This window comes from Dromiciops gliroides, chromosome 4 (genome assembly GCF_019393635.1).
Source record: "Dromiciops gliroides isolate mDroGli1 chromosome 4, mDroGli1.pri, whole genome shotgun sequence".
NCBI classification, from domain to species: Eukaryota; Metazoa; Chordata; class Mammalia; order Microbiotheria; family Microbiotheriidae; genus Dromiciops; species Dromiciops gliroides.
In genome coordinates this window covers 141,489,490-141,515,755 of record NC_057864.1, presented here as the reverse complement: position 1 = coordinate 141,515,755, position 26,266 = coordinate 141,489,490, and the positions used below count along the sequence as shown (strand labels likewise).

The following is a 26,266-nucleotide window of genomic DNA, read 5'->3' as shown; positions in this document are numbered from 1 at the left end:
AGTAGACTGGAACTAGGAAACATCTCTTAAAGTATGAAATGTGTCAGGGGAAACAACAATCCAATTAGAAAAGTGTCTAAGAGGGCAGTCTAAGACTTCGCCTCAAGGGAAGGAGATGGCTCAGAAACACTCTTCTCCTTGAACAGAAAAAAGGCCAAAGCTTTTATAGAGGATAAATGGGGTGACCACCTGACAATGGAAAGTTCCTTATTAGGGGTGGGGTGGGAGAAGCTTGAATGAGGGGTGACAGCCCTGAGTTCTGGAGTTATCTGTCCTGGGCTTATCTCTCCATACTTCTTAGGTGTGTCTGTCCTTTAGTTTAGCTTCTTAAGGAGAAAACTTCTGAGTTACCTCAGACCCATATCATAAGTATGATAATTTACAAGTTATTAGATAGATCATATAAAAAAAATTAAAGAGCCAAGGTTCTTCAGCCTACAAAGAGGTCAAACAAAAGATAAACAATGAATGTCTCTGGATAAATAATATAATTAAATCATAGAATTGTAAAGTTAGAAGGACTAAGGACTATCTAGCTTAGTATTCTCATTGTGCAGTAAATTGAGGCAAAAGAGGAAAAGAGGCTTGCTCTAAATCACATACCTAGTTAGTGACAGCCAGAACAAAACCCGGGGTTTTCTTACTCCTTATCTCATACTCTATACTGTGTCATTTAAAATATTGTGGGACTAGGCTGGAATCTTCTAAAATATTGCTACTTATAAATTAAAGGCTATTGGCCTAGTTTGGGCAGTAAGCATTTATTATTAATTAAGATCACACATTACTAAAGTCTTGACCACATGTCTGACTGACTTCCCCACTAGTTACATACCCAGCACACTTTGTCAAGAGGGAGAGGAGGGGCATGTGGCTAGTTCAAGAGCGTTTATAGCACAAGAGGGAGCAAGCCTGCTGCAGTCCAGTCCCCTTCCTTCTTAGATAGAGATGGCTCTTACATACTGCTCAAAGCTAATTGGCTAGAATCATTCAATGGCATTGTTTGACTTGACTTGGAGGGTGGTCAAAGTGTGTTTCCTAATCAGATAGGTCAATCTGCATTCATTTTGTTAAACCGAAGGCTCATTCTAGGCTGGGGAGAGGGAGTTTCTCCTAGAAATCCATCACTAATAATTATTTTATCGCAATGTACTATAAGATACTATCTCTCTAAATAAAGGCATATAAATTTGGAAGGGCACCAACTACCTGTGTTTTTTTTTAATCACCAAAGTAATTGAACTAAAAAAACCATCAGTTTTAAAATGTATTGAATTGAATGCATTTTTAATTTAAAGGAGCACTTCCTGAAAGAAAAGATTATTAAAGCATAGAGAACTTTTGTAAAGAGTTCATAAAATCAGTCATCAGTCTTACCTAGTTGGGAGTCACCAATGACATTAGATAATAACATACGAAATTTTATTCATCTGTAGCATTGTATTAGCAAAATCTCAGTTGGATTCGGTTTTGTAGTTTTTATTTCTGTGAGTATATTGATGTCCTTATCCAGTTGGATGTACGGGTGAAGAAAGCTTCAGTGCTTATGACAACTGCGAGAAGATTTCATGGGACCTGCTAAAAAATAAAATCTCTGTGTTTGATGAAGTAGAGAGTACAATATTAAAGGCAAATTCATTATTCATAACCCATGCTATGGCAAAAGAAACCTGACTTATGTTGAGGTAGGGAAAAACCTTCAAAATAAATGTATGCAAACTTTGCCATTGGTAAAAAGATAACTTTTTAAAATGAATATCAGGTTTCTTTTTTCTGTATGATTGTTACATATTAGATCAAATTTGTTCTCTGATAATTTTTTGTGATATGCAGGGTCCAGATTCATGATGTCCTCACCATGAACTACTCAGGTGACAAGTCCCTCCCCAATATGGAGCAGTAACTCATTACCAACTTATAATTGTACAGAATTGCTTTAAAACCTCTAAATTTGAGGCAGAATTTGAAAAAAGGTTTTCCTAACTCCGAGTCTGACTCTCCCTTCACTATGCTGTAACACCTCACTCTGTGATAAGTACTTCAAACTGTTAATCAGGATATATTTATTAAACACATACTATGTGCCAGGCCCTGGGGAGATAGAGAATAAAACAATCCCTACTCATACAGTAGCATATACAGACTTGGTATTAAGAGAATAATTACAAATGCATAAGAAGTAGTTTAAATACTATGTGATTTGAAAGGGAAGCACTAGCAGCTGAGGGAAATCAGAAAAGGCTTCATAGAGAAGATGCTGCTTGAGCTACATCTTGAAGAGAGAGGTTCTTTGTGGCAGAGGTGAGGAGCAAAGCATTCCAAGCTTGGGAGACAACCAGTGCAAAGACATGGAGATGGGAGAATTTCAAAAATTTGATGATAGCCATGTACATATGACAAAAATTAAATATAGTTTTTATTGGCCTGTCTCCTACAAAAAATTAATAAACAGATCAATTTTATAATATCGCCTACAATTTGTTTCCATACTTGTCCTATGAACAAAAGAGATCAGAGAATATAATGTCCTACAAGAAAACCCAGATCAGAGACAGTAAAAAAAAAACCCAGTACCAGTTTATTTTGTCCCAAGAAGAAATAACATGATCATGATGGAGACCCTTTCCAAAAGGGGCTCGGCTCCAGGACTCCCTCTTTACGAGGTTATATAAGGTTTTCTTTGCTCACTGGTTACCAGGTAACTCCATTAGCATGATACAAACCAACCCAATGCAAATACTATAAATGTAAATCAGTTAAACAATACAAATCAGTTTAACAGCTCAATTTAAAGCAGATGCTATGGTTAGATTATGTGGAAACAGGAATGCTTTAATCAAAAGGCAAGGCTATCTAGATAATTGATCAGGAGAACAATAAGATCTACTTACTTTCTTGGGAAAAGAAGATAGTGAATGGGAATTTCAAAGGGGCATTTAAGTTTCTTTATTCTCTTGGGGAAAGTGAATAGGGACTGTCTGGCTTCAGTTTGTAGTCTTTGTCAAAAGGCATTTTGCTCCTATTAATCCAAGGTCTCATAAAATCCACTTGGATAATATGGCAGCTCCATCAAATTCAGGTGATCCATACATTCATATTAATATAGATAGATAGATATAGATATATCATATACATGCACATATCTACATATGTGTCCATATGTTATTCACTTTTTAGGAATGCAGACAGAAAGAAATGTGTATTTTACCTAAGATAAAACTAATACAGCCTTTAAAAAGCGAAATAGAGGTTGGAACAGAAAAATATAAATAAAAATGTTTAACCTGAAAAAAAAAAGGTGGGGGAGGGGTGCTGGGAAGGGTACAGGATATATATATATATTTATATATATATATATATATATATATATATATATATATATATATATATATATATATATATATATACACACACACACATACATATATATACACACATATATACATATATATGTATTGATATACACACATAAATATATATGTTGTGCACATATAAGTTATTTAGAACCTGTTTATATAGTAATTATATTTAAAGAAATTTGTCACATCTATTATTTTTATAAATTGATATGTATATGTCATTTATAAGACAATTATTTACCTGTATAAAAAAACCCCTGCCTGTTTATTAAAAAAAAAAAAGGAGGAGAAGGAAGAGGAAGGATTTAAAATACTAAGTTATGCACTAGAATATATCTAGTGAGAACTACAAAATTTACTGAGAACTGATTCCCACCCAGTCCCCACTTTCCTAGGCAGGTGAATTGCCTGGGGCTGACTGTGTTTGTCATTTCCAGACTCTTGATGGACTTATGGACCTTCCCCCAAGCAACTTATCCCCTCCCAATGTTCCCCACCTTACTCCTTGGACTTTATGTTAGTAAGCCTATACTTAAATTAGGAGCTGTTCTATTATTTCTTTTGTCAAAGGTTCATTTACATTAATTAGCTATATGTCACTCCAGAGCAATCTTTTGGTTCCCTTTTGTTCTGTTACCCCATGAAAAACCCTGTCCTCTGTTCCTTTCTTTGGGTATTCCTAGCTTCCAAGCTTTTCGATACCAGGAGCTATAGTTCCTCTGCCCTGATTAAAGACCTTATTTCTCCTATATTGATTGTTTCCTTAATTTCCAGGTAAACACTAGATATATCTAAATGTAACAATGTAGACAATATACATTATATATGCCATATATGTGTATGTGTATATTATATCTATGTTTGATATATGTATAAAATTTAATTATATATCAAATAATTTTTTAAAAAGTGAAATACATGAAAAGTCTACTGTACAGATTTCAGGGATAAAGTCAGAGGTTGTATTCTTAAATAGCAAGAGACAGTACTTAAAGCCTGTTTTACACTCTAGAGATTGTTGGAATGGATTACCAAAAGATATTGTGAAGTCTTCTCTAGACACAATTAAAAATAGGATTATTATTTATCCACTAGAATGCTTTGTCATTCTTAGTAGCAAAATTATTTCTTCAGGGTTATTCTAAGTGTATGTGCTTGAGATGTGTGTGTCTGTGTGTGTAGACATATACATATATACATACGTGTATATATATACACACACACACATATTTATTCTCACAAATAATATATATTTTTTTATCATTCCAGGTTGAATTCAATTGATGTGAAGTATCAGATGTGGAAATTAGGAGTTGTTTTCACTGATAATGTAAGCTTATTTTTTAAAATCTACCACAAAATAAGATTTTTTTTCAATTTAGAGGTATCTTTTATCAAAGAGGTTGCATGTGTGTTTTAAAATTTTACAACTATCACTTAATGAAGATAACTTCTGTCAAAATTATGATTCACCTCTCTCTACTTATTTGTATTGTTTTCAGCAGCTAAAAGAATGAAAATGAGATATTTACAAATGAAAAGAAATTAGGGTATAAAATAATTTACATTTGAAAGGTGTGAATACCTTTAAGAAAACAAGTACCTCCTATTTATTTACTGGCAGACCTCTAGTGTCTCGAGAAAATAGAAGGAAAGGTCACACACAATATTTGGAAAAATATTCATTCTGACAAAATCAAATATTTTCTGAAAGGAGAGGCATATGAAATTATTTTGCTCTTTTTCCTTAATTGATACTTCTTTTACTAAGAAGCATTTTTAGACTAAATATAGGGTATTAAGGATATCAAAGTAGCATTAAAAAATAATGGATCCAGGGGCAGCTAGGTGGCACAGTGGATAAAGCACTAGCCCTGGATTCAAGAGGACCTGAATTCAAATGTGGCCCTGGGCAAGTCACTTAACCCTCATTGCTCTCCCCCTCCCCGAAATCTATCCTTTGGAATCTACCTGTGGTAAAGAAAAATAATTTTCTCACCCATTCTCTAAAATGTGTTTATGGATTATATCCAGGTGTTTTTCTCACTTTTTTTTTTCTTAAAACAATTTCCATTATTTATGTTATATGCTTCTTGTCCTGGGCTGTTGAGCTTTGTAAAAAAAAAAAAAAGTTATGAAAATACTGCCTGGGCCTACCACAATGTCATATTCACTAATATCCATTAAACCTTTCCCTAGCATGCTTTCCAACAGTAGTAGCAAACACTTAACTTAGTGCCTACTCTGTGCCATGTCCTGGGGGTACAAATATAAAATTGAATCCTGCCCTCAAGAAGTTTACATTGTACTTAAAATCCCTGAGTTCACCTCTTTTCAATTCCCTGTCACATTTCCCTACTATATCAGTTCCAGACTTTTTTTTCTCCCATTCAGGCCCCAAGGGACCCATCTCCAGAGGCAGAGGTAATATAGTAGACAAAGTACTGCCTTTGGAGTCAAAATATTTAGACTTGAATCATTTTTCTACCTGTTATTTTGGTCAAGTCACTTAAATCCTCTGAGATTCAGTTTTTTCATTTGAAGTAGGAAGACCCATAAGGTCCTTTCCCAGTGTACATGTGGTCTTAGCATATAGCCTCTTCTATGTTATTAGCTATGTGACCCTGTGCCGATCATTTCATCTTTTCAGCATATTTCCTTATCTATAATATGGAGATTATAGGGGCAGCCAGGAGTCTCAGTGGATAGAGCATTGGGCCTGGAGTCTGGTTGACCTGAGTTCAAATCCAACCTCAGACATACTTACTAGCTGTGTGACCTGTAACAAGTCACTTAACCTCTGTTCATATCGGTTTCCTCATCTGTAAAATGGGGATAATAATAACACCCACATCCCAGGGTTGTTGTGAGAAAAAATTGAGATAATAACTGTAAAATACTTTAACACAATGCCTGGCACATAGGAAATACTATATGAGATTTATTATTATTATTATTATTATTAAATAACTGATAAATGCTGAAGCCAACATTAGAATCCATACTGTCTTTTTTTTTTTTTTTTTTTTTTTTGCGGGGCAGTGGGGGTTAAGTGACTTGCCCAGGGTCACACAGCTAGTAAGTGTCAAGTGTCTGAGGCTGGATTTGAACTCAGGTACTCCTGAATCCAGGGTCGGTGCTTTATCCACTGCGCCACCTAGCCACCCCCCATACTGTCTTAATAGTCTAATATTCTTTCCATGATCATTTTTAAGAGCACTAGATTTGGAATCGACAGACCCAGATTCAAATTCTACCTCTGAGACTTGCCCATTATCTGACCAATGGAAAGGCACTTTACCTGTTTAAGGTTCATTTTCCTGACCTCTAAAGTGCCTACCTCATTTGGCAGTTTTGAGGCTCAAGTGAGAATACTGCGTATATTGTACCATACTCCTCAAAGTATTATATACACATCAAGTATTATTATTAAATTCCCCTATTGTCAAATATACCTTTCTATATCAAATACGCCTTTCTATATCAAAATATCTCTCTGGTCACATCATCCATGCCACTTCCATTTTTAATTAACTCATATTTATTCCCCAAGTCTCCCCTCCTTAAAATTTCTTTTTATACGCTTATATATCACCATGACTTCAGTTATCTTTGAATCTTCCCTCTCCTTCACCTCAAGTAGCCATTGGGGGGTGGGGGGGCGGGGGCAATGAGGGTTAAGTAACTTGCCTAGGGTCACACAGCTAGTAAGTGTCAAGTGTCTGAGGCTGGATTTCAACTAAGGTCCTTCTGAATCCAGGGCTGGTGTTTTATCCACTGTGCCACCTAGCTGCCCTCAAGTAGCCAATTATTAATTCCTATCAATTCTACCTTCAAAATCCTCCTACGTCTTTCCCCTTCTTCACACTCTAACTTCAACTAACTTCATTCAGCCATCCATTTTTTCTCTTTAGAATATTTTAATGACCTCTTAACTGATATTTCTTCCTCAGATGCTGGCCTCTAATTCATTCTCCCTACCACTACTCCAGCTTTCTTCCTTAGGAACCACTCTGTTCATATTCTCCCTCTACTCAAAAACTTGCAGTGCTTCATCACTGCACACCAAGTAAAGTAGATATATTTCTGATCCTGGAATTCAAGGCCCTCTATAATCTGACTCCTGTAAAGTTTCCCTGATTAATTTCTTCCTACGTTTCTTCATGTACTTAGTACATTCCAGCCAAAATAGATGTCTCTTAATTCCAAAGGACTCATGATGAAAAATGCTATTCACCTCCAGAGAAAGAACTGATGGAGTCTGAATGCAGATTAAAGTGTACTTTATTAAACTTAAAAAAAATTTTTTTCTTGTTTTTTTTATCTGTGTTTTCCTTCACAACATGACTAAGATGGAAACATATTTTGCATGACTGCACATGTATACCTATGTAATATATCACATTACATGCCTTCTCAAGGAGGGGGGAAGGAAGGGAGAAAGGGAAATAATTTGGAATTCAAAAATTTTTAAAAGAAATGTTAAAAATTATTTTTATATGTAATTGGGGAAAACATTTTAAAAGAAAACAAAATAGACATCTCTGTTCCCCGTTTTCATCCTTCCCTTTCCTTTCCTCAGGCCTTTGTTCACTCTGAACCCTAAATGTGAAATTTACCCTCTTTCTTGAGGTCCCATTAATTCAGCTTCCACATTTTCCATGAACCCTTCTCTGATTCCCCCCTTACTCTTATCCACCATCTTAAATTGAGGTCAGCTTCTTGAAATGCTTCATTATTCATTCATCATACTCTATTCAAATCATAATAGTTTGCAAAAAATGCTCACACATTCATTTCAGCCCAGCAAATATTTATTAAACAACACTGTTTGGGTATATAATAGATGCTTAACAGATATTCAAGTAAAATTACAGCCTCTATTACCTTATCAACCCCTTAACTCCTTGGGACATTGGTATCTGTCCCTAACACTCTACCACTCTACCTATCAATGTCAAGTCACCAAATCCAGTGACTCTTTTTTAATCAGTCCTCATTTTCTTTGACCTCTCTGCATTATTAGTGACATTAAGTTTGTACTTAACAGATGTCTACATATGTTTTTGTTGAACTGAAACTTTTTTCGTCCCTTACTTTCCATACCACTACAATGTCCTGATTCTCCTCCTACTAATTCTCTCTAATAGTTGCTGGCTTCCCTTCTTTATCCTATACCCTAAATATGCATGTCCTCTATGGGTCCATCTTCATTCTGCTCTTCTTGCTCCTCTTTCCTATTTCTCTCAATGGTTTCACTTATTCGAAAAGCTTCATATCTCACATATAAGTATGTGACCCCGAATTCTAACAGTTTCTTTTTCATTCTCACTCCTGCCAACCTAAGCCAATTCATCATTATCCCTATAGGACTGACTCTTAGAATGTCATTCCAAGGCTAATTTATTTGCTTCAAATAAAGGGAAGAATATGAAAACAAAACAAGCATCATCTGCTAATCCCTTGGATTTATTATAGACTATGAGAGTAACATTTTATGACTACCCATATATAGAGGACTGTAATAAGTTCTGAAAAGGACACAAGAGAGTTGGCAATTTATTCCTCCCTCCTGAAGACGATTTTCTAATGAGCTGGAAGTCAACCTAAAACAAATTGTAAAAGAGAGCAAGTTGACTACATAAAATATTTACTTATTTCTGAAAGAATAATCAAGTAAATAAAGTGATTGGATTTAGAAGATACCAAGTTGATGACAAACTGATGTTTTTCTTTTTCTGTGTTTCTTCTCAATAGTCATTCCTCTATTTAGCCTGGTACATGACCATGTCTGTCCTTGGACATTACAATAACTTCTTTTTTGCTGCACATCTCCTTGACATTGCTATGGGATTCAAGACATTACGTACCATCTTGTCTTCAGTGACACACAATGGCAAACAGGTAGATAAAGCCTTTTTACTTCTTTTTCCCCAACAGCTTAAAAACCAAACAAACAGTGAGTGACTTCTTAATTCACATTGATGCTTATGAAGGCAGCACTTTGCCAAGTGGGGAGCCTGGGATTTGTTCTAATGAATAATTGTATGTTCATTTGTTTGTGTTTTTCCCAACACAGAACTTTATAAGGGGACCACTGTATATATGGTATAGTAGCCTTATGCCAAGTAGAATCTGAGTATAACTGAAAGAGACCTTAGGAATCATTTAATATAATATCTTCATTTTATAAGCAAAGAAAGTATAGACCATAAATATCAGGTAATATGCCCAAGGTTCACACACCTGGTTAGTTGTAGAGCTAGGATGAGAACCCCTATCCCCTGACTCTTAGTCTTTGCTTTTCCTGTTATATCACTTCTGCTCATCAGACAAGGCAGAGAAAACCCTAAGAAGCAGCTCAGCAGGTTTTATTTTAAACAATTAGTGGGACAGAGATGTTTTCTTAATGAGATGTTCCATCACTCCAACTTCCATGACAGCCAAGACTGCTGATGAATTTCATGCTAGCGTCTGATGAACTTTGGATGTCATTGTTCACCAATTTAATTTCACAAATAGAATCAACAAGTCAATGAGGTCAATGTTATTTGTTTTGCAGAGAGCAGTGCCATCTGTTTCCATACAGTGATTTGGGGTACCTCCCATATAATATGCAGCAGGATTACTTTATATGTGGCATTCGCCTGTGGCATGGCACCTTTTGAGTGGATAAAATATGATATTTGCAATGGTCTAAGACAACTAAGTAGTGAAACTGGATTACAACATACTATAGAAATTAGAGGCACATCTTAGAACAACAAAGCTGATCAGAACAGGCAAGCAAAGTGTTCTTGACAGTAGAAGAAAGAGAACCCAGAAAATTCCTGTTCCCCAATACCTATAGATGAGTTTATATGTAACAGCTCCTATTTAAGCTGAGGAAGTTTATACTTATATTCTATTTACTGATACAAAGATGCAAAGAGCAGATTCCCCAAGAAAGCTACTAGGAGAGAATATGTCATTCTAGATTTGTCAGAATGAAGTCTGGGAACTGTATTAATAGTTCAGATTACCTAGCCTCTGGTGATTTTAAAGAAGAGGTTTAAAAGTTAGAAGTTAACTCTGGGTGAGTCACTTAACCCTCGTTGCCCCACCAAAAAAAAAAAAAAAAGGTTAATCTTTTAGGTAGCTCATAATACTATTTTCAGTCCATTCTCTACTATTTAATAATATTTTCAATATTATTTTCAATCAGTTGACAAACATCAACTAAGTGCTAGGAACTCAGAATACAAGGACAAAAACAAAAATGTCCTGTCCTCAAAAAATTTACATTCTGCTGCAAGAAAGAGCATGACAAATATATCTATTTGTAAATAGAAAAAGATATGTATGTATGTGCGTGTGTGTGTGTGTGGAGAGAGAGATGAGGTAATTTTGAAGAGGGAAATGAAATTTTCAAGGATCAGGAAAGGTTCCATGCAGGAGGTGTTGTTTGGGCTGAGCTTTGAAAGGAGGCTAGAAATGTTACTGCTACACATGGAAAACAGTCTCTATGCAAAGGTATGGAGACAGCAGATGGACTATCATACGAAGAACAGGAGGTAGAGCAGTTTGTCTAGACCAAGCAACTCATAAAAAAGGAATGTGTGCTTGTGTGTGTGTACACAAACACACATTGAAGTCTAGGATATATATAAAATATAGAACATATATATGTGTGTATATACATATACTTAAATATTTTTTGTAGCACAGAATTTTTACAAATGTCATTTTATTCTCTGAGTATTATGCTAACAATACATTGGTTTTAGAGGCAAAAGCATTCTATTATACAATGAAATAAGTGTGTAAGACACTCTTAAAACTACAAACCACCAGTCTTAATCCTGTTATGTATCAGGCACTATGCAAAGTGCTGGAGATACAAAGAAAGTAAAAATAATGTGACCCCTGCTCTCAAGGAGATCATATTCTAATTCAACTTGCAAACGGTCGTATACATGCAAAATATTAATGTGTAAAATAGAAGATGATCCCAAAGGAAAGGTATTGTAGCAATAGAGGAGAGCCATTTTGCCATTAGAAGATGATTATTATGATTATGGAATATGATTTGAAGAATATATATATGTTTCATATATACACATAAAGTTTTGCGTATCTATAAAATTTCTCTAGGAAAAGTGGAAATATTATTCTGTTAAATGGCATTAAATTTTCATTATGTTCTGTAGTGAAAGACCTACAGATCCTATAAATGCTATCTTCAATTGCACATAACCAAAGTACACTTTGGCATCACAGTAAAGATTTAGAAATAGACCTTTCAAATTCTGACAGTTATGTGTTGAGAACAGCCTCTGAAATCTGGTTGAACCAATAAGCTTTGGTCTCTTTTACTTTGATCTTCAGATTGTATTAATGCAGCAAGTCCTAAATTATTTACATTGGCACTTTCTAAACAGTCTTGTATTTTCAAATTTCAAAAACAGAGTCAACTACTGTTAAGTTTATTTTCCTCTATTTTTACCAGTCAGAGGGTATGATGTGGAAAGAAATTAAATTTTATATACTAAATATTCAGCAAAAATTAATATACTTTTGATACATATATATTATTTAAATTGAGAGTATACATTACAAATATGAAGATATTCCCTTATTGATAAATTCTAAATTCTAAAATGCAGAAAATAATCCTCACACTTTCTACTTCAAAGGGTTGTTGTGGAAAAGGTGATTTGTAAACTGAGTGTTATATAAATATGAGCTATCATTTTGATAATGGACATTTTTGTCTTATATTAATGTTACAAATCAACAATGGATCTCAATTTGTATGTGAAACTGTAAGGGGCTAAAATTCTATCTAGACTGTCTAAAATTCTAATGAGTGGTCACCATAAATTAGAAGCTTTAGCAAGAGTTTAGACTTTTAAGCATTTATTAAGGTGCATTAGGATCTAGTGATCAGAGAGAAAGAGGCCAAGATTCCTTCATCTATCTATCTCAGGGAGCCAGCATCTCAGCTCCACTCAAACTGAGGTCCCGGGCCAAAAAGAGACCCCTCTCCCCTTCCTCCTCCCAGAAGCCTCCTATCCAACAGGAAATAGGGCTGTCCACACATACACAGCTCCAAGCTAATTGGCTGGTAGCTCTGATTGACAGGTCTAACAGGCAGCTCTACAGATTCAAATTCTGGGACACTAAAGTCATATGTCTTCAAAATCACATGCCCTCCCTTCACAGCGGAGCCCCCCGCAACATCCTTCCATCAGGGGGCGCCACTCCAATTCTTACAGAAACTTAATCTTTGTTCAGTCATAATGTATGTGTGCAATGCATTGCATAAAATAATCCTAACAAATGTTTAAAATAAAGAAAAGGAAACTGAAAATAAATCACTCATTATACTCAGGATAAAAGAGCAAGAGGTGAGGATCATTAATTAGTTATGGATTCCATTTGCTTCTTAGATATAAATCTAGTTGTGTATTCACTTCTATTCCTTCCTACCGTGCACATGTTAAATATGCTGGGCATATGGTTTTCACATGTGTTCAATGTATTTTCCATTGTTTTATAGCTTGTGCTGACTGTGGGATTACTGGCTGTTGTCGTTTACCTATACACAGTTGTGGCATTCAATTTTTTCCGAAAGTTCTACAATAAAAGTGAAGATGGAGATACACCAGATATGAAATGTGATGATATGCTAACGGTAAGCTTATATAATTTAGGCTAATTTTGAATGGAATTTCCCTATTCACATCTCATGTTATTGATTCCATAACCATTCTGTATTTCCCACATGTAGTAAAGCACAATGTAGTATTGCTATGTCAATAACCACACAGCAATCAAAACTATCATTATTCAGGGAAAACAATAGCACTCTAATGAATTTCTTGGACTATTAGGGGAAAAAAGTTTTTAAAATACATGAGGAAGATAGTGACTTAGGTTTGATGTAAGGGGAAACTGCTTAATAATTAGGGAGCTCCAAAAGTGACTTCTTGGATATGTTGTAGAATTTTTTTTCATGGATGGGTTGAATTAGGTAGTCAGTGAGGTCACTTTTGACTCCTAAATGCTATCACTACTGATTTCTGACTTTATATATAATCAAAAGCAAATTTAAATTTTCAGTAATAACTAGAACTCCAGAAAGTTCACGTAGGTCACCAAAATATACCAATACATTTTTTAAAATTCCATGAAAAAGGAATATAAATGTTCCTAGTGTTTCAATTAAAGATTCCTTTTTGATCATAAATTTAGAGTTTGGAGGACTTTGGAGATCATATAATCCAATTTGTGTTTTTTAAAGATGAAAAAACTGAGGCCTAGAGAGATAAAATGACTTGCCTCAAGTATAAAACTTCTAAGTGGCAGAGATAGGAGTTGAACCCATATCCTCTGTCTCCAAATCTCCATAGGACCACACATCTTCAACTGGATGTCCCATAAGCAATTCAAATCAATACGACCAAACAGAACACATTACCTTTCTCTCACAGCCCATCACTTCTCAACTTCTCTACATTGATTGAGGGTTCCACTATTCTCCTACCTCCCAGGTCCACAACATAGACATTTTCAATTCTTCATTATTATTCATCCCTTATTAAAAAAATCAGTTGTCAGTCTTGTCAATTCTACTACCTCAATTCTCATATCCATCCCCTTCATTCAATTAACAAAACACACCAGGCAGGTCCATATTAGTTCTCAACTAGCCTAATGAGGCTGTGCTTCAGAGTATCATTCAAATACTTCTTTTAAACCTGTTTATTCTCTTTTCAGTTTCCCAGTTTCAGCTACTGTAAATTGCTTCATTTTCCTAATATCACTCAATCTCCGAGCATGGCCCATCCAGCAGAGATATTTTACTATGATGCTATTCTAATGCTATTAGATGACTTACTTCAGTAGTATAAATACAGTTCAGGAAGAACTGTTATATTCTGGATAGAACTATTCAAAAAGATGGATGTGACCAAAACAAAGTTAAGGACTACGGAAAATTAAGAACTTCTATAGAACACCAGCTTAATCTGAAGTGATGTACTATTGGTTCCATGTTTTACTTATTATATCGAAGTCCAGGATGATCCTATCAAATAAGTTTGCAATTGCTCTATCAGCCACTGAAGAGTAGGTAAACTAGAAAGCCAAATAATTTGAAAATATCATTCTCTGTGCTGTTGATTTGAAAAAACAACAACAACCCTGTGGCCATATATAGGCCTTACCTAGTATAACTTACAATATGATCTGGCACCACAGATTTTAGAGTAAGTCAACCAACAAATGTCTGGATGATTTTCATGTATATAGTGCTGTGTTCGGAGCCATGAAGATAGAAGAGAATAAGATAAAGTGTCTCCCGTCAAGTAGATGACAAATACTTGAGGAGACAAAACAAATATGTATAAGGCAATAAGCAGAAAAGTAATTGTTATAATAATAATAACTAGCATTTACATAACACTTCAAAGTTTTCAAATTGCTTCACATGTTAACTCATTTGATCTTCATGACAGCCCTGTGAAGGAGATGCAGTTCTAATCTCCATTTTTTAAGATAAGGAAACTAAGGCACAGAGAAGTCAAGTGATGTGGCAGGGTCACACAGTAAGACAAGAAGGAAGGAAGGAAGAAGGGAGGAAATGAAAGAAGAATAGAGAGAAGGAAGAAGGAATAGTGAAGGACTTATTAAGTGTTTACTGTGTGGCAGACGCTGAGTTAAGGGATAGCAAAAATAGAAACAAAAAGAAAATGATCTAAGTCTTGCCTCTGTATTATATAGAATAGATAGCTTACATTCTAATTAGGAAAGATTGACACAAAAGGAAGCTGAAAGGGGAGGGAGGAGAGGTTAGGATAAAGACACCTGACACAAAGCTTGATTTTGAAGTCTAGAAGGACAGGAACAGGGCCAAAAGTGGAGTGTAGGCAGCCCAACTTGGGCCCCTTCACAAAATGGAAGCTCTAGTAGGAATTCATCAGTGGGAGAGGTAGATTTCATGGTGAGCAAGCTGCAGGGTTTTAAAATATTCCAGGGTAAGCGGGCCCTGGGTATTGAGGGAAATCCCAGGATGAGACAGAGGTAGGAACATGATTTTGAACTCCAGAAGATCAGAAATAGGACTGGGATGGGAATGTGTAAAAGAGTGTCTGGGGAAGGATTTGAATTCAGGTCTTCCTGACTCCGAGTCCTGCCATTTTTCTGGCATTTGTTGTGCCATTGAAATACATGAATTGTGTAATGCTGAAAATAAGTAGACTGAGGTGTGAAGAAGAGAGAGATGGAGTCATCAAAATGATTTTCACAGAAAAGGTAAGATTTGGGTTTGGTGAGATTTGGACAGGCAGAATGAACAAAGAATACTTGAAGAATAAATAGCATGAAAAATGAGAGAGGTCAGAATTAGCATAGCAGATACAAGGAGTATTGAAGATACAAGCTATCTTTTTCAGAGGTTCATGCTGAAAAGCAGTCTGAAACAAGGTAGAATTGGGAAGTGGATGGAGGCATTATATATAGGTCTGGACATGGGAATTTGAATCTGATATGGTAAGGGGGCGATATTAGAGGTGCTTTAATTCAGCTTAATAGAAAAATAAACACTTCTAGGTTTCAAAGTAGATAGTGCTGGACTTGGATGTTGGAAGTCTAGGGCTCAAATCCTGCATCAGACACTTAGCAGCTGAGTGACATTGGGTAAATAATAACCTCTCAGCCTCAATTTCCTCACCTGGAAAATGGAAATAAAAACAATACCTACCTCACAGGGTTGTTTTGAGGAACAAATTAAATGATATAATATATGTAAAGCACTTTACAAAACTTAAAGTGCTATGTAAATATTAGCTCTTATTAAATTAAAGTTTATTAAGCATTTTCTATAGGTAAAACACTGTGCTAAGGACCTATTCTTTAATTCTGGTATCCTAAAAATAATATTAATAATTGTTAGCACATATATTGCTTTAAAGTTTACAAAGCACCTTACAAATATTACTTCATTTTATTATTACAACAACCCTAGGAGGCAGGTGCTATTATTATCCCCATTTTAGAGTTGAGGAAACTGAGGCAGACAATTTATTTAAGTGACTTGCCCAGGGTCATATAGCTAATAAGTACCCGAGGCCAGATTTGAGCTTGTGTCTTCTCAACTCTGTTTCCATCATTCTATCTACTGAGTCACCTCTGCTGTCTTACTTTTCTGAAGCTATGCAAAATTGTTCTATTTAATCTTCTCTAAAAACAACTACAACAACAACAAAAAATAAAAATAAAACACCATAAAATAATACCTAAGGTAAATTGTTTTTTTTTCAGTTTACTTAGATTTGCTAAACTCCCAATATTTCATTTGACTCCATAATGTGAGCCAATGAGAGTACCATTTTGTCTATCACCTCTCACTCTCATCTTATTTCATTCTATTTCAAGCATTTTTGCTATTTTCTGATGATTGATTAAAAACTTTTTTTCATAAAAGAAAAGAAATAGATTAGGATATTAACTTAGAATTCTTCATCATAAAACTCATCCCTATATCAATTGACAGTGATAAACTGCTCACATTTTTAAACATTGCCCAGAATACATATCTGTATTGGCTAAGGATATCCTTAAGAGAGACACCATGCCCTCTGGGTATATGGCTAATTAATTATGTGTTTAGCTACCTGCTAAGCATAAAGAAGCTTTGAACCTTCTAATATTGGAATAACTTCCGGAAATCCAGATGCCATGTTACAGTTACAAGATAGGACTAAGGAAATCTAGTTCAAAAAATTATTTCTGGAAACCTGGTCTAGTCTGAAAGTCTGAGAAATTTTACAAGTGAGCAAATTAGTCCTATCATCTCTCTCTATCCTTTACCATTTGGGAATTACTATTGGTTTGGAACAAGGCAAAGGAATAGACCCACCTTAAAATCCCAGATGTTTTGGGAACCCCACCTTTCATGGAATAAAGCCAGAGCTAGAAGTATTTCTGTATAGCTGTCAGATTGTTATTATTATTTATAGAATGTAAGATCCTTGAATTTAGGGATTATTTTTCATTTTGTCTGTATAAACTGCTATATGACCACTTCACCTTTCTGGGCCTCATCCATAATACAAGAAGTTGAACTAAGTCAACTAATCAGTAAACAAACATTTATTCAGTCACTGGACTAGGCACTGGGCATACAAAGACAGAAATTAAACAGTCCTTCCCTTCAAAAAAAAAAACAAAAACATATTCTACTGAAAGGAATAAGATGTGCACAGATAAGCAAATAAATACTAAATCCTATGAAGTAATTTCTGGGGTGGGAAGGCCACTAGCATTTGGGGAGATAAGGACAAGTCTCAGATAGGAGTTTGCATATGGAGTAAGCTTTGTTGTAAGCTATAGATTCTTTGAGGTAGAAGTGAAAAGGAAGTGCTTTCCAGGCATGGTGGCACCAACCCCCTGTACAAAAAACACAAAGTGGGATGTTAGACTGTTATGTCCCGAGAACAGCAAGTAGACCAGTTTAACTGGAATGGAGAGTGTGTGAGGAAAGGAATGTATAGCAAACCTGGAAAGGTAAACAGAAGCCTGTCTGTAAAGGGCTTTAAATGCCAAAAAAAAGAATTTGTACTTTATCCTGGAGCCAATAGGGAGCCACTGTTGTTTCTGGAGAAGAGAAGTGACATGGTTTGAACTGTACTTCAGAAATATCATCTCAGCGCCTATGTAAAGAATTGTAGAAAAAGAAAAGGTTTGAGGTAGGGAGACTATTACAGGGCTGTGGAAATAGTCTAGTCTGAAGTAGGGCAATAGCCTATGAATGAAGAGAAAACTAGAACATTCGTACAGTTCCTTACAGTTTTAGCATTTTGTCTAATAAAGATTCTTCAGTTTGAAAAAGGGCCTTAGAGGTTTTTCAGGTAATCTCCAGCATTGTGTATATGTGTATACTCTTAAAAATATTCTATTGTACTTCATTTATTAGGTTTTTTTCTTTATTAGCTCTAAAAAATTAAAACATCAATAACTTAAAATTGTATAACAGAACTATCACTCAGAACCAAACTTGTTGATTTGGTGGTTAAAAATACCAACTGAGTTGACCTGAAGATGAACACTAGGTATATGGTTTGGTCAGGGTAATTAATGGCCTTTTGACATTGAACTGTGTACCCTAAAGAGAAGCTCTTTTAGAGGGAGACATAAAATAGCTGGAAAGTTAGGCATGTGTAACAGCCTAGCAGATAAATGCTGTTGTTATTACAGAAATAAATTTCAGTTTATGACAAATATACTTTATGGGGCAGCTAGATGGCACAGTGGATAGAGCACCAGCCCTGGAGTCAGGAGTACCTGAGTTCAAATCCGGCCTCAGACACTTAACACTTACTAGCTGTGTGACCCTGGGCAAGTCACTTAACCCCAATTGCCTCACTAAAAAAATATATAAATAAATAAATATACTTTATTCTTTTCATCTTGCACATTTCTTATCTATACTGAGTTATTGCGTATTTTTTTTTAATAAAACTATCAATCAGAAGGCCGAAGTCAACCTTGTCATCTCATAAACAAGGTGATAATTTAACTGGTGATTGTGCTATTTGTGTTGCTAAGAATATGTTAACTGATTTATTTCTATGTTCTTTCCTGAGCCTGGTCTTTTTAATAACTAAATTTCTAAAATATTCCAACAAAGGACACATCAAAGATTCCAGATGATTTGTGGAAAAAATGAATAGTTCACCGAAATCTTATTTCAGAAGTATAGTCCTATTGCTACTTGTCCTTCTAAACTTAAAAACAATAGTTGCTCATCCTTGTCTCTTAAGAAAATAACACAGTGGAAGTATATTACTTTCAAGGACCAGTGAAAAATAAGTGAGTTCCAGAAACAGATCAAGAGCCTGACAAGGAGAAATGATGATACAGTAGTGGTGAGGGGCTTCAGTTATCCAGACATCTGCTGCAGCTAACTCTGCCAGAGCAGAACAGCCAATAATTTAGTGGGTTGCCTTAATAATAATTTCATCCTTCAAATGACCAAACAAGGGGAACTACTATTTAGAGCTGATTTTTACCAACTAAATGAAGCAATGGGACCCTTTTAACCACTCCATGTAGAATCTTTTATAGAAGAGGGAAAAATCCAGAAATAGTCTGATCTATACCCTAGATTTTCAGAGAGAAAATTTCAGTGTTTGAAAAAATAGATAGGTACTATCACATAAAAGTCAGTGGGGAAAGTGAACCCAGGATGGATGGGATGCTCTCAAGACTGAAACTCAGAAGACAGGGAGAAACAGCTCTGCTAAGAATCTAAAGGGAAACTAAAAAGGAAACTAATTTAGATGCCCATGAATTTTTGAGAAAATGGAAGCAACAGCAAGCAACAAAGAATAAATACAAAAGCATAGAATTGTTGGCATTGTCCTATAAGAATAATGTTAGGAGTGCTAAAGCTTAGAACAAGTGAAGGCTGTTGAAAAATGTTAAGGGCCAAAAAAAGGGTATTAAAAAACAAACAAACAAACAACTGTACTCAGGAAAAGAGGATCATAGAAAAGATCACACACTGTTTAGAGGAGACTGATGATAAAATGGATTATGGAAAGTCAGAACCACATAACTCTTATTTTGTTTCTGTTTTCTCTGTCAAAGAGAATAATCTTTGGACTAGAAAGAACAGAGCAAAAAGGAATAAGGGGGAGTAGATAACTCAGATAAGTTGAATGATATTAAGAGAACAGTGTCATGACCTGATCAAGGCCTGCTACACTGCAGGATACAGAAAGAACTGGCAGATGTGATTGTTGAGTCACTATCAGTAATCATTGAAGGTCAGGTAAATATCACTAGATGACTAAATGACTAGAGAAGTGGCAGTATTGTTCAAATTTTCAGAAAAGTGGAAACCACAAATTATAGACTAGAAAATTTCTTTGATTTCAGGCAAAATTCTTAAATGTAAAAGGGATAGTTAGTAAATAAACATCTAGAATAAGTAACTGTGGTCACAAAAAGCCAATGTGACTTATTCGATAAGTTTACACCAGACCGACATAATTTCCATAACTGATAGGGTTACTAGAGTGGTAGATAAGGGAAATTACATTGATTTTTTTTTTCCCCAAAAAACATTCAACAAACTCATGATATGGACAAAATGAAGAGATGCAGGCTAGATGGAGAGAGTTTACACAATGAGCATTTCTAACACTGATAAAATGTTGGGGCTATACCAAATGCTTATGCATACGTGTATACAAATACATGTATACATGCATGCATGCATGCCTACACATAGAATATATTAATTTTGCTTAATACATTGCATAGATTTCAGTTAATTGCACATATTCATTTATGAAATTATATTCTTTGATAAAAGTTAAGTGAAGATGTAAAAATTTAAGAATTTCTCATCAAGAGAATTTATTTAGCTTGGCAGTAAAACATTCTAAGAATATGATGTACTTATAGTTAAGTACATGCAGCCAGGTAGCACAGTGTATAGAGCTCTAGGCCTGAAGTCAGTAAGACTTGAATTCGAATTCAGATTTAGAACCCTTATTAGCAGTGTGACTCGGATCTAATCACTTCACCTGTTTGCCTCAGTTTCCTACTCTGTAAAAGGGTGATAATAATAGCATTTACCTCCCAGGGTGGTTGTAAGAATTAACTAAGATAATAATTGTAAAGTGCTTAGCACAGTGTCTGGCACTTAGTAAGCCCTATATAAATGTTAGTTGTTGTTGTTGTTATATATCTACTGATATGTATTTAAAGACTGTCCAGCCTTAGTCCATATTATTACCCTCTACTCACAATAGGGTCTAATAGTACTGGTCTTGTTGTCATTTTTCATTAAAGAGCCCTCCATCTCCCATCTCCTACAGACTCATCTCAAATGCCACTTGTACACAAGGAGTTTCCTAATTCTTTCCAGCAACCAGTGCTTCCTCTCCCAAATTACCTTGTATCTCTGTTGTATATAGCTATGTATGTTCAAATTGTCTAGCCTAGCTATACTTTAAATTTCTTGAGTGTACTATTTTCCTTTTGTCTTTGTATTCCCAACACCTACCATAGTGCTTGGCACCTAAGAGGTGCTTATTAAAGCATGTGGTTGATTGATTAGAGTCACATTTTTAAATATGCATTGCCTTTGACATATCCTTTAAATACACATATACACCACGTTTCCCAAGGAAAATGTGACCTGTGCCTATAGGCAAGCACTACAATAAGTAGACCATATGCTAAGAATGTTTATTGACAAGCTAAGCAAATTCAATGTGTTAAATTGTATTTTTCAATTGATTTTTATATTTTCCACTTAAGATTATTTACATGCTACAGATAATTTCACATCTAGCTAGTATTTGCAATGAACTGAAAAGAATCTCCGTGTTGTTGCTATTTTCAATCAGAGGGAACATTGGAAATTCATCCTCTGTACTACAACTATACTATGTTGGATGGGTACATATATGAATATATGTGTAATCCAATTACGGAGATTCTTGTCTTTCTGTTTTTTCTCTGAAGACTCTTTTCTACCCAGTCTCGATGTATTCATATGTGTCTTAGACAGCTTCATCTCTGAACCTTAGCACCAACATGAATAGGTGCTTTCCATTGTTTTTGTCACTTCGGTCATTTTATTCTTTACTTTACTGTTAAGTATAAACCCCACTCTGGTCTAGTTTAGTAGAAATATCCCCACCATGATGTAATGTTGTTTCTGTATCCTATTGAATGAATATCTCACTGTCAAGGCATCTTTTTGATTTTCTTGATCAGTATATAAAGTTTCACGGTTTTTCAGCAGGTGGCACTGTGGTATGCAGTTTGACAACCTCATTGCCTGAATCCCAAATGGATTTTAAAATTTTGTTGTTGTTGTTGTGGCTGTTGAGGCTGAGATTTTAATTAAATCAGCAGTATCCTGATAGAATTTTAACCTCCTCTCAAGAAGATAGGAAAAGAAAAAAAAAAGCTCTGGTTGAAAGCATAATTCTAGAAAACCAAGGAAGACTGACCTGAAATATTCAAGGGTTTTATTTAGCCTCAAAGGAAAAACAGGGTAGGTAGTTATCAGGTTCAAATCACTTTTAACCCACTGAGGAACCATTTATTAATTATAGCAGTCAATAGGCAAAAAAGCTAAGAATAAAGAAAGTATAACCACTGTTGGGTATCAGTTAGTATCGCCTAAAGTCAACATAGGCAATACAGTATTTCCAGAATTAGTTGGGGGAAATGGGGGTGGGAGAAAGGGGAATTAGATAAAAGGAAATAAGCTGTAGCAAAATCAGTCTCTTTGCCAGTTTCTGTAGGAACAACTCTTACTCCCTCATAAATCATATCTTCTACTTTAAGCATGCCCTTGCTTTTGCCACCTCTCATTCAAATTCTTTACATGGAATCTAACTTAAATTCTTGACAGAGTCCGAGCTCCACTTAATATATCATTCTGAAAGTTGTACCCATTTTGTCAGCATCTATTTAAAACTGTAGTTTAAAAATCAACTCCGTATTTCCATTTTAACTGACCAAACCAGAAGATACATTAATTCAAAGCAAAGGTATGTTGAATATTAAAATATAGCTTTTGGATCTGCCTGTTTCCTACAAACAGAATCAATAAACAGATCAGAGAAATTATAATATCTTATAATATCTCCTATAATTTGTTCCCATACCTGTCCTCCTACAAAATATAATAACAGATCAGAGAACATGGTTAAGAACCAGATCATAGAATTTAATATCTCCTATGAGGCAAAACCAAATCAGAGAGAGACAGAAAAACCATAATATCAATTTAATATTTTGTCCCAAGAAGAAATAACACATGATCATGGGTGGAGTCTCCCCTCCCAAGAGAGCCCAAGGACTCCCTCTTTCTGAGGGAGTATATAAGGTTTTCTCTGCTCACTGGTTACAGGGTGATGTCAGTTTTATTAGCAGGATACAAATTAACCTAAAGCAAATACTATAACAGGCAGCTTAAAGACACAAGAAGGGTTTGCCAAGGACAAGGATGTCTAGATATTTGCTCTATTTACTCTATGGGGGAAAGAAGATAGTGAATGGAGACTCAGTTGAAGTTTAGTCAAAAGGGACATTTTGATTTGTTTACTCTCTTGGGGAGAGAGGTTATTAAATAGGGACTTATCTGCTAGCTATCTGGGTTCAGCCTGAAATTTTAGCCAAAGGGCATTTTCCAGGGTCTCATAAAATCCATTTGGATAATAAGGTAACTCCATCAAATCCAGGTGATCCATATATTCATTTAACAGGTAATATATCATTTTAAAAAAACAAAAACCATTTTCATCATTAACTCCATACTTCCCTACTTATACTACAGACTCCCCTACCACTTCTTGGGGATCTAGATGGCCCAGTAAATAGAGCCCTGAACCTGGAGTCAGGAAGATCTGAACTCCAATCCAACTTCAGATACTTACTAGCTATGTGACCCTGGACAAAAAAACACTTAACTGCAGGGTTGTTATGGGTATCAAATGAAATAATATTTATAAAGTGCTCAGCATAGTGCTGGGCATATCTTAGGCTAGGTGGGCATAGTAGGATGATCTTTATAAATGTTTATTACCATTCTTTCCCCCCAGCTTTCACCCCTGAGAGGGAATACTTATCACCCAGAAGACTCATGTTGCTAGGATTATAGAGCAACTAGAATACCTCTCTGCCTCCAAAGCAGTTGCTTACCACTTCTCAGAAGAGCTGCTTCTGCCCCTCCAAGGGGTCTTCACCTCTGTCATGAGCCAGCCCATAGCCTCAGGACTATTTTAATTCTTCTCTGTTTCCATGTCCACAGTCACACTTACCTAGCACTGAAAGAAACATGTATGCCTTATATGTGTGCCTGACTACTGTTGTGGTCTAAGTTTAAGCTTACTCCTCCCACGGATGCTGTGTGTATTTGTATGAAATAATGAACTGGGCTCTTAAGAAAAGGTTTTGTATTAACTGTTTTTACTGTGTTATCTGAGCATGGTAGTAGCTGCCCTCCAGGGACCTAATCTACCATTTGAGCAGAAGTTAGAAATGACTGCTATAATAATAATAATAATAACAATAATTATTATTATTTTCTCCCCCCCCCCTTTTTTTTTCAAAAAGCTGGAACAATTTACTTTTTGGCCTGTGCAATTTTCATTTTTGATTTTTTTTTGAAATATAGCTCTGAAAAAATAGGCCTTTAAAAAGCCCATAGTGTTTTAAATGGAGCTGCTTTACTATGCCCTTAAACCCAAATCATTCTGGTTTCCTTTGAATGGCCAGTTATAGCCCAACCCAAGCTTTGGTGGCTCATTGTTTAGGTTTTATTAACTTAGAATAACTGTGTGAAAAGCAATTGTTATCTCTTAGAGCCAGAAACTCTGTAGGTCTTCCCCTCCCAGACTACTATCTTTGTGATGGTAAATTGGGCCATCTTTTGTCTCAATTCTTACCTAACCCTTAGTCATTGAATTGGTGTGGCCTCAGACAAACAGATACCTAGGAAAGACCTTAATTGAGAAAGGCCAAGGTCAACAACCAGTGCATCCTGGGCCATCCCCAGTGTCTTGACCTTTTTCTTGCCACTTTATAAGTGACTGTCACTTTGCACAGCTCTGCCTCACTCAAATCCAATTCACTTTCAAGTCAAGAAGTAACCCTGGTGATGTTATTCGTCTTCTTAGAGAACAAAAGATGAACAACAGCAGCACTACAAAGAGTATTTCAAGTCAAGGCTGTTTCTTTGTCAATTGACTATGTCTCTTCATTTCTATAAGCAGTAGAGCAGAGACTTTGTCCTGTATTCCTGAAGCTACACCCAAATCACTTCCTGCTGTCCTTTTACACTGAGAAAAAAAAAGATAGTTTGAAAGTTTCCATTTTCAAGCATATAGTTCTCTCCTGGCTACTGGAATCCTTCCATAGCTGCTGTATGAGAACCTGGTGATCATGTTGCCTTGCATTCTACTATAATAGAGCAAGCACACTTGTCTGTTCTTACTTAGGCTTACCCACTTGGTCAAGTTTGAGGTTGGGAAAATCAAATCATGATACTTCAAGTAAACAATACATTCTTAACAAGTTTCTAAAAATGCTATCAATGATGTGTTTATTACAAAAAGATAAATGAATCCAAAACTAAATTTTCAAATATCCTTCCTTCTCTTCAGCATGGCTACCACCTACCACAAAAGTATACTAAATTTTCTTACTACAAAGTTGTTGCTGTTATTTTTATAAAGATGCAGTCATAACTGAATGTGTAGAGTTTTTATCAGATCTCTAATAAGCTTACATTATCTATTCATCCCATAAGTGTTACTAAGCAGAAACCACTCATTCATTCCTGAATTCAATAAATGCTTTTTTTTATTATGTGTAAATTTGGTAGCATAGTTCTTTGTTTTGCCATTTTATCCCCAGTGCCTAGCACAGTGCTTGTAGCCTAACAGGAGTTTAAGAAAGTTTTGTTGGACTGGGTTATTAGCAAAGCACTATTCCAGGTGCTGAGAAAAATGTTAAGTCTAATATGAGGGCCAGAATTTGATATATGGAGTGTTATTTGGGTGACTCACCTTAATATTGGGGTCCTGGAAATATGAGGGACCCTTTTAGGCTTAACCTCCCCTCTGAACTGCCTTTTTTAGATATTTCTCCCAGGCCAATAAGAAAGGAGCCTCAAATTAATTAAACAACAAAGGTGAAACTAATAAAAATCAAAGATAAGGCAATAGGAAAATAGAAATGCTCTTAACTCTAAACTTAGCTTTTTAGGGTTTTCCATAATTAAACTCACCAAACACCTGAACAGCCCACCAGTCTAAGGTGCTTGCATGCCACCCAGACTGCAGTTGCCACACTGAGACAGAGCACGAACACATGCCGTCAGCTCAAGG

General features: G+C 35.5%; 1 protein-coding gene across 1 annotated transcript in view; it reads left to right on the top strand.

Moving 5' to 3' along the window:
* RYR2 (ryanodine receptor 2) overlaps positions 1 to 26,266 on the top strand; it is a 758,695-nt gene that overhangs the window by 719,264 nt on the left and 13,165 nt on the right. Inside the window, 3 exon segments of the mRNA XM_044000528.1 lie at positions 4,629 to 4,689; positions 9,117 to 9,263; positions 12,901 to 13,035. Coding sequence (XP_043856463.1) covers positions 4,629 to 4,689; positions 9,117 to 9,263; positions 12,901 to 13,035 — 343 coding nt within the window.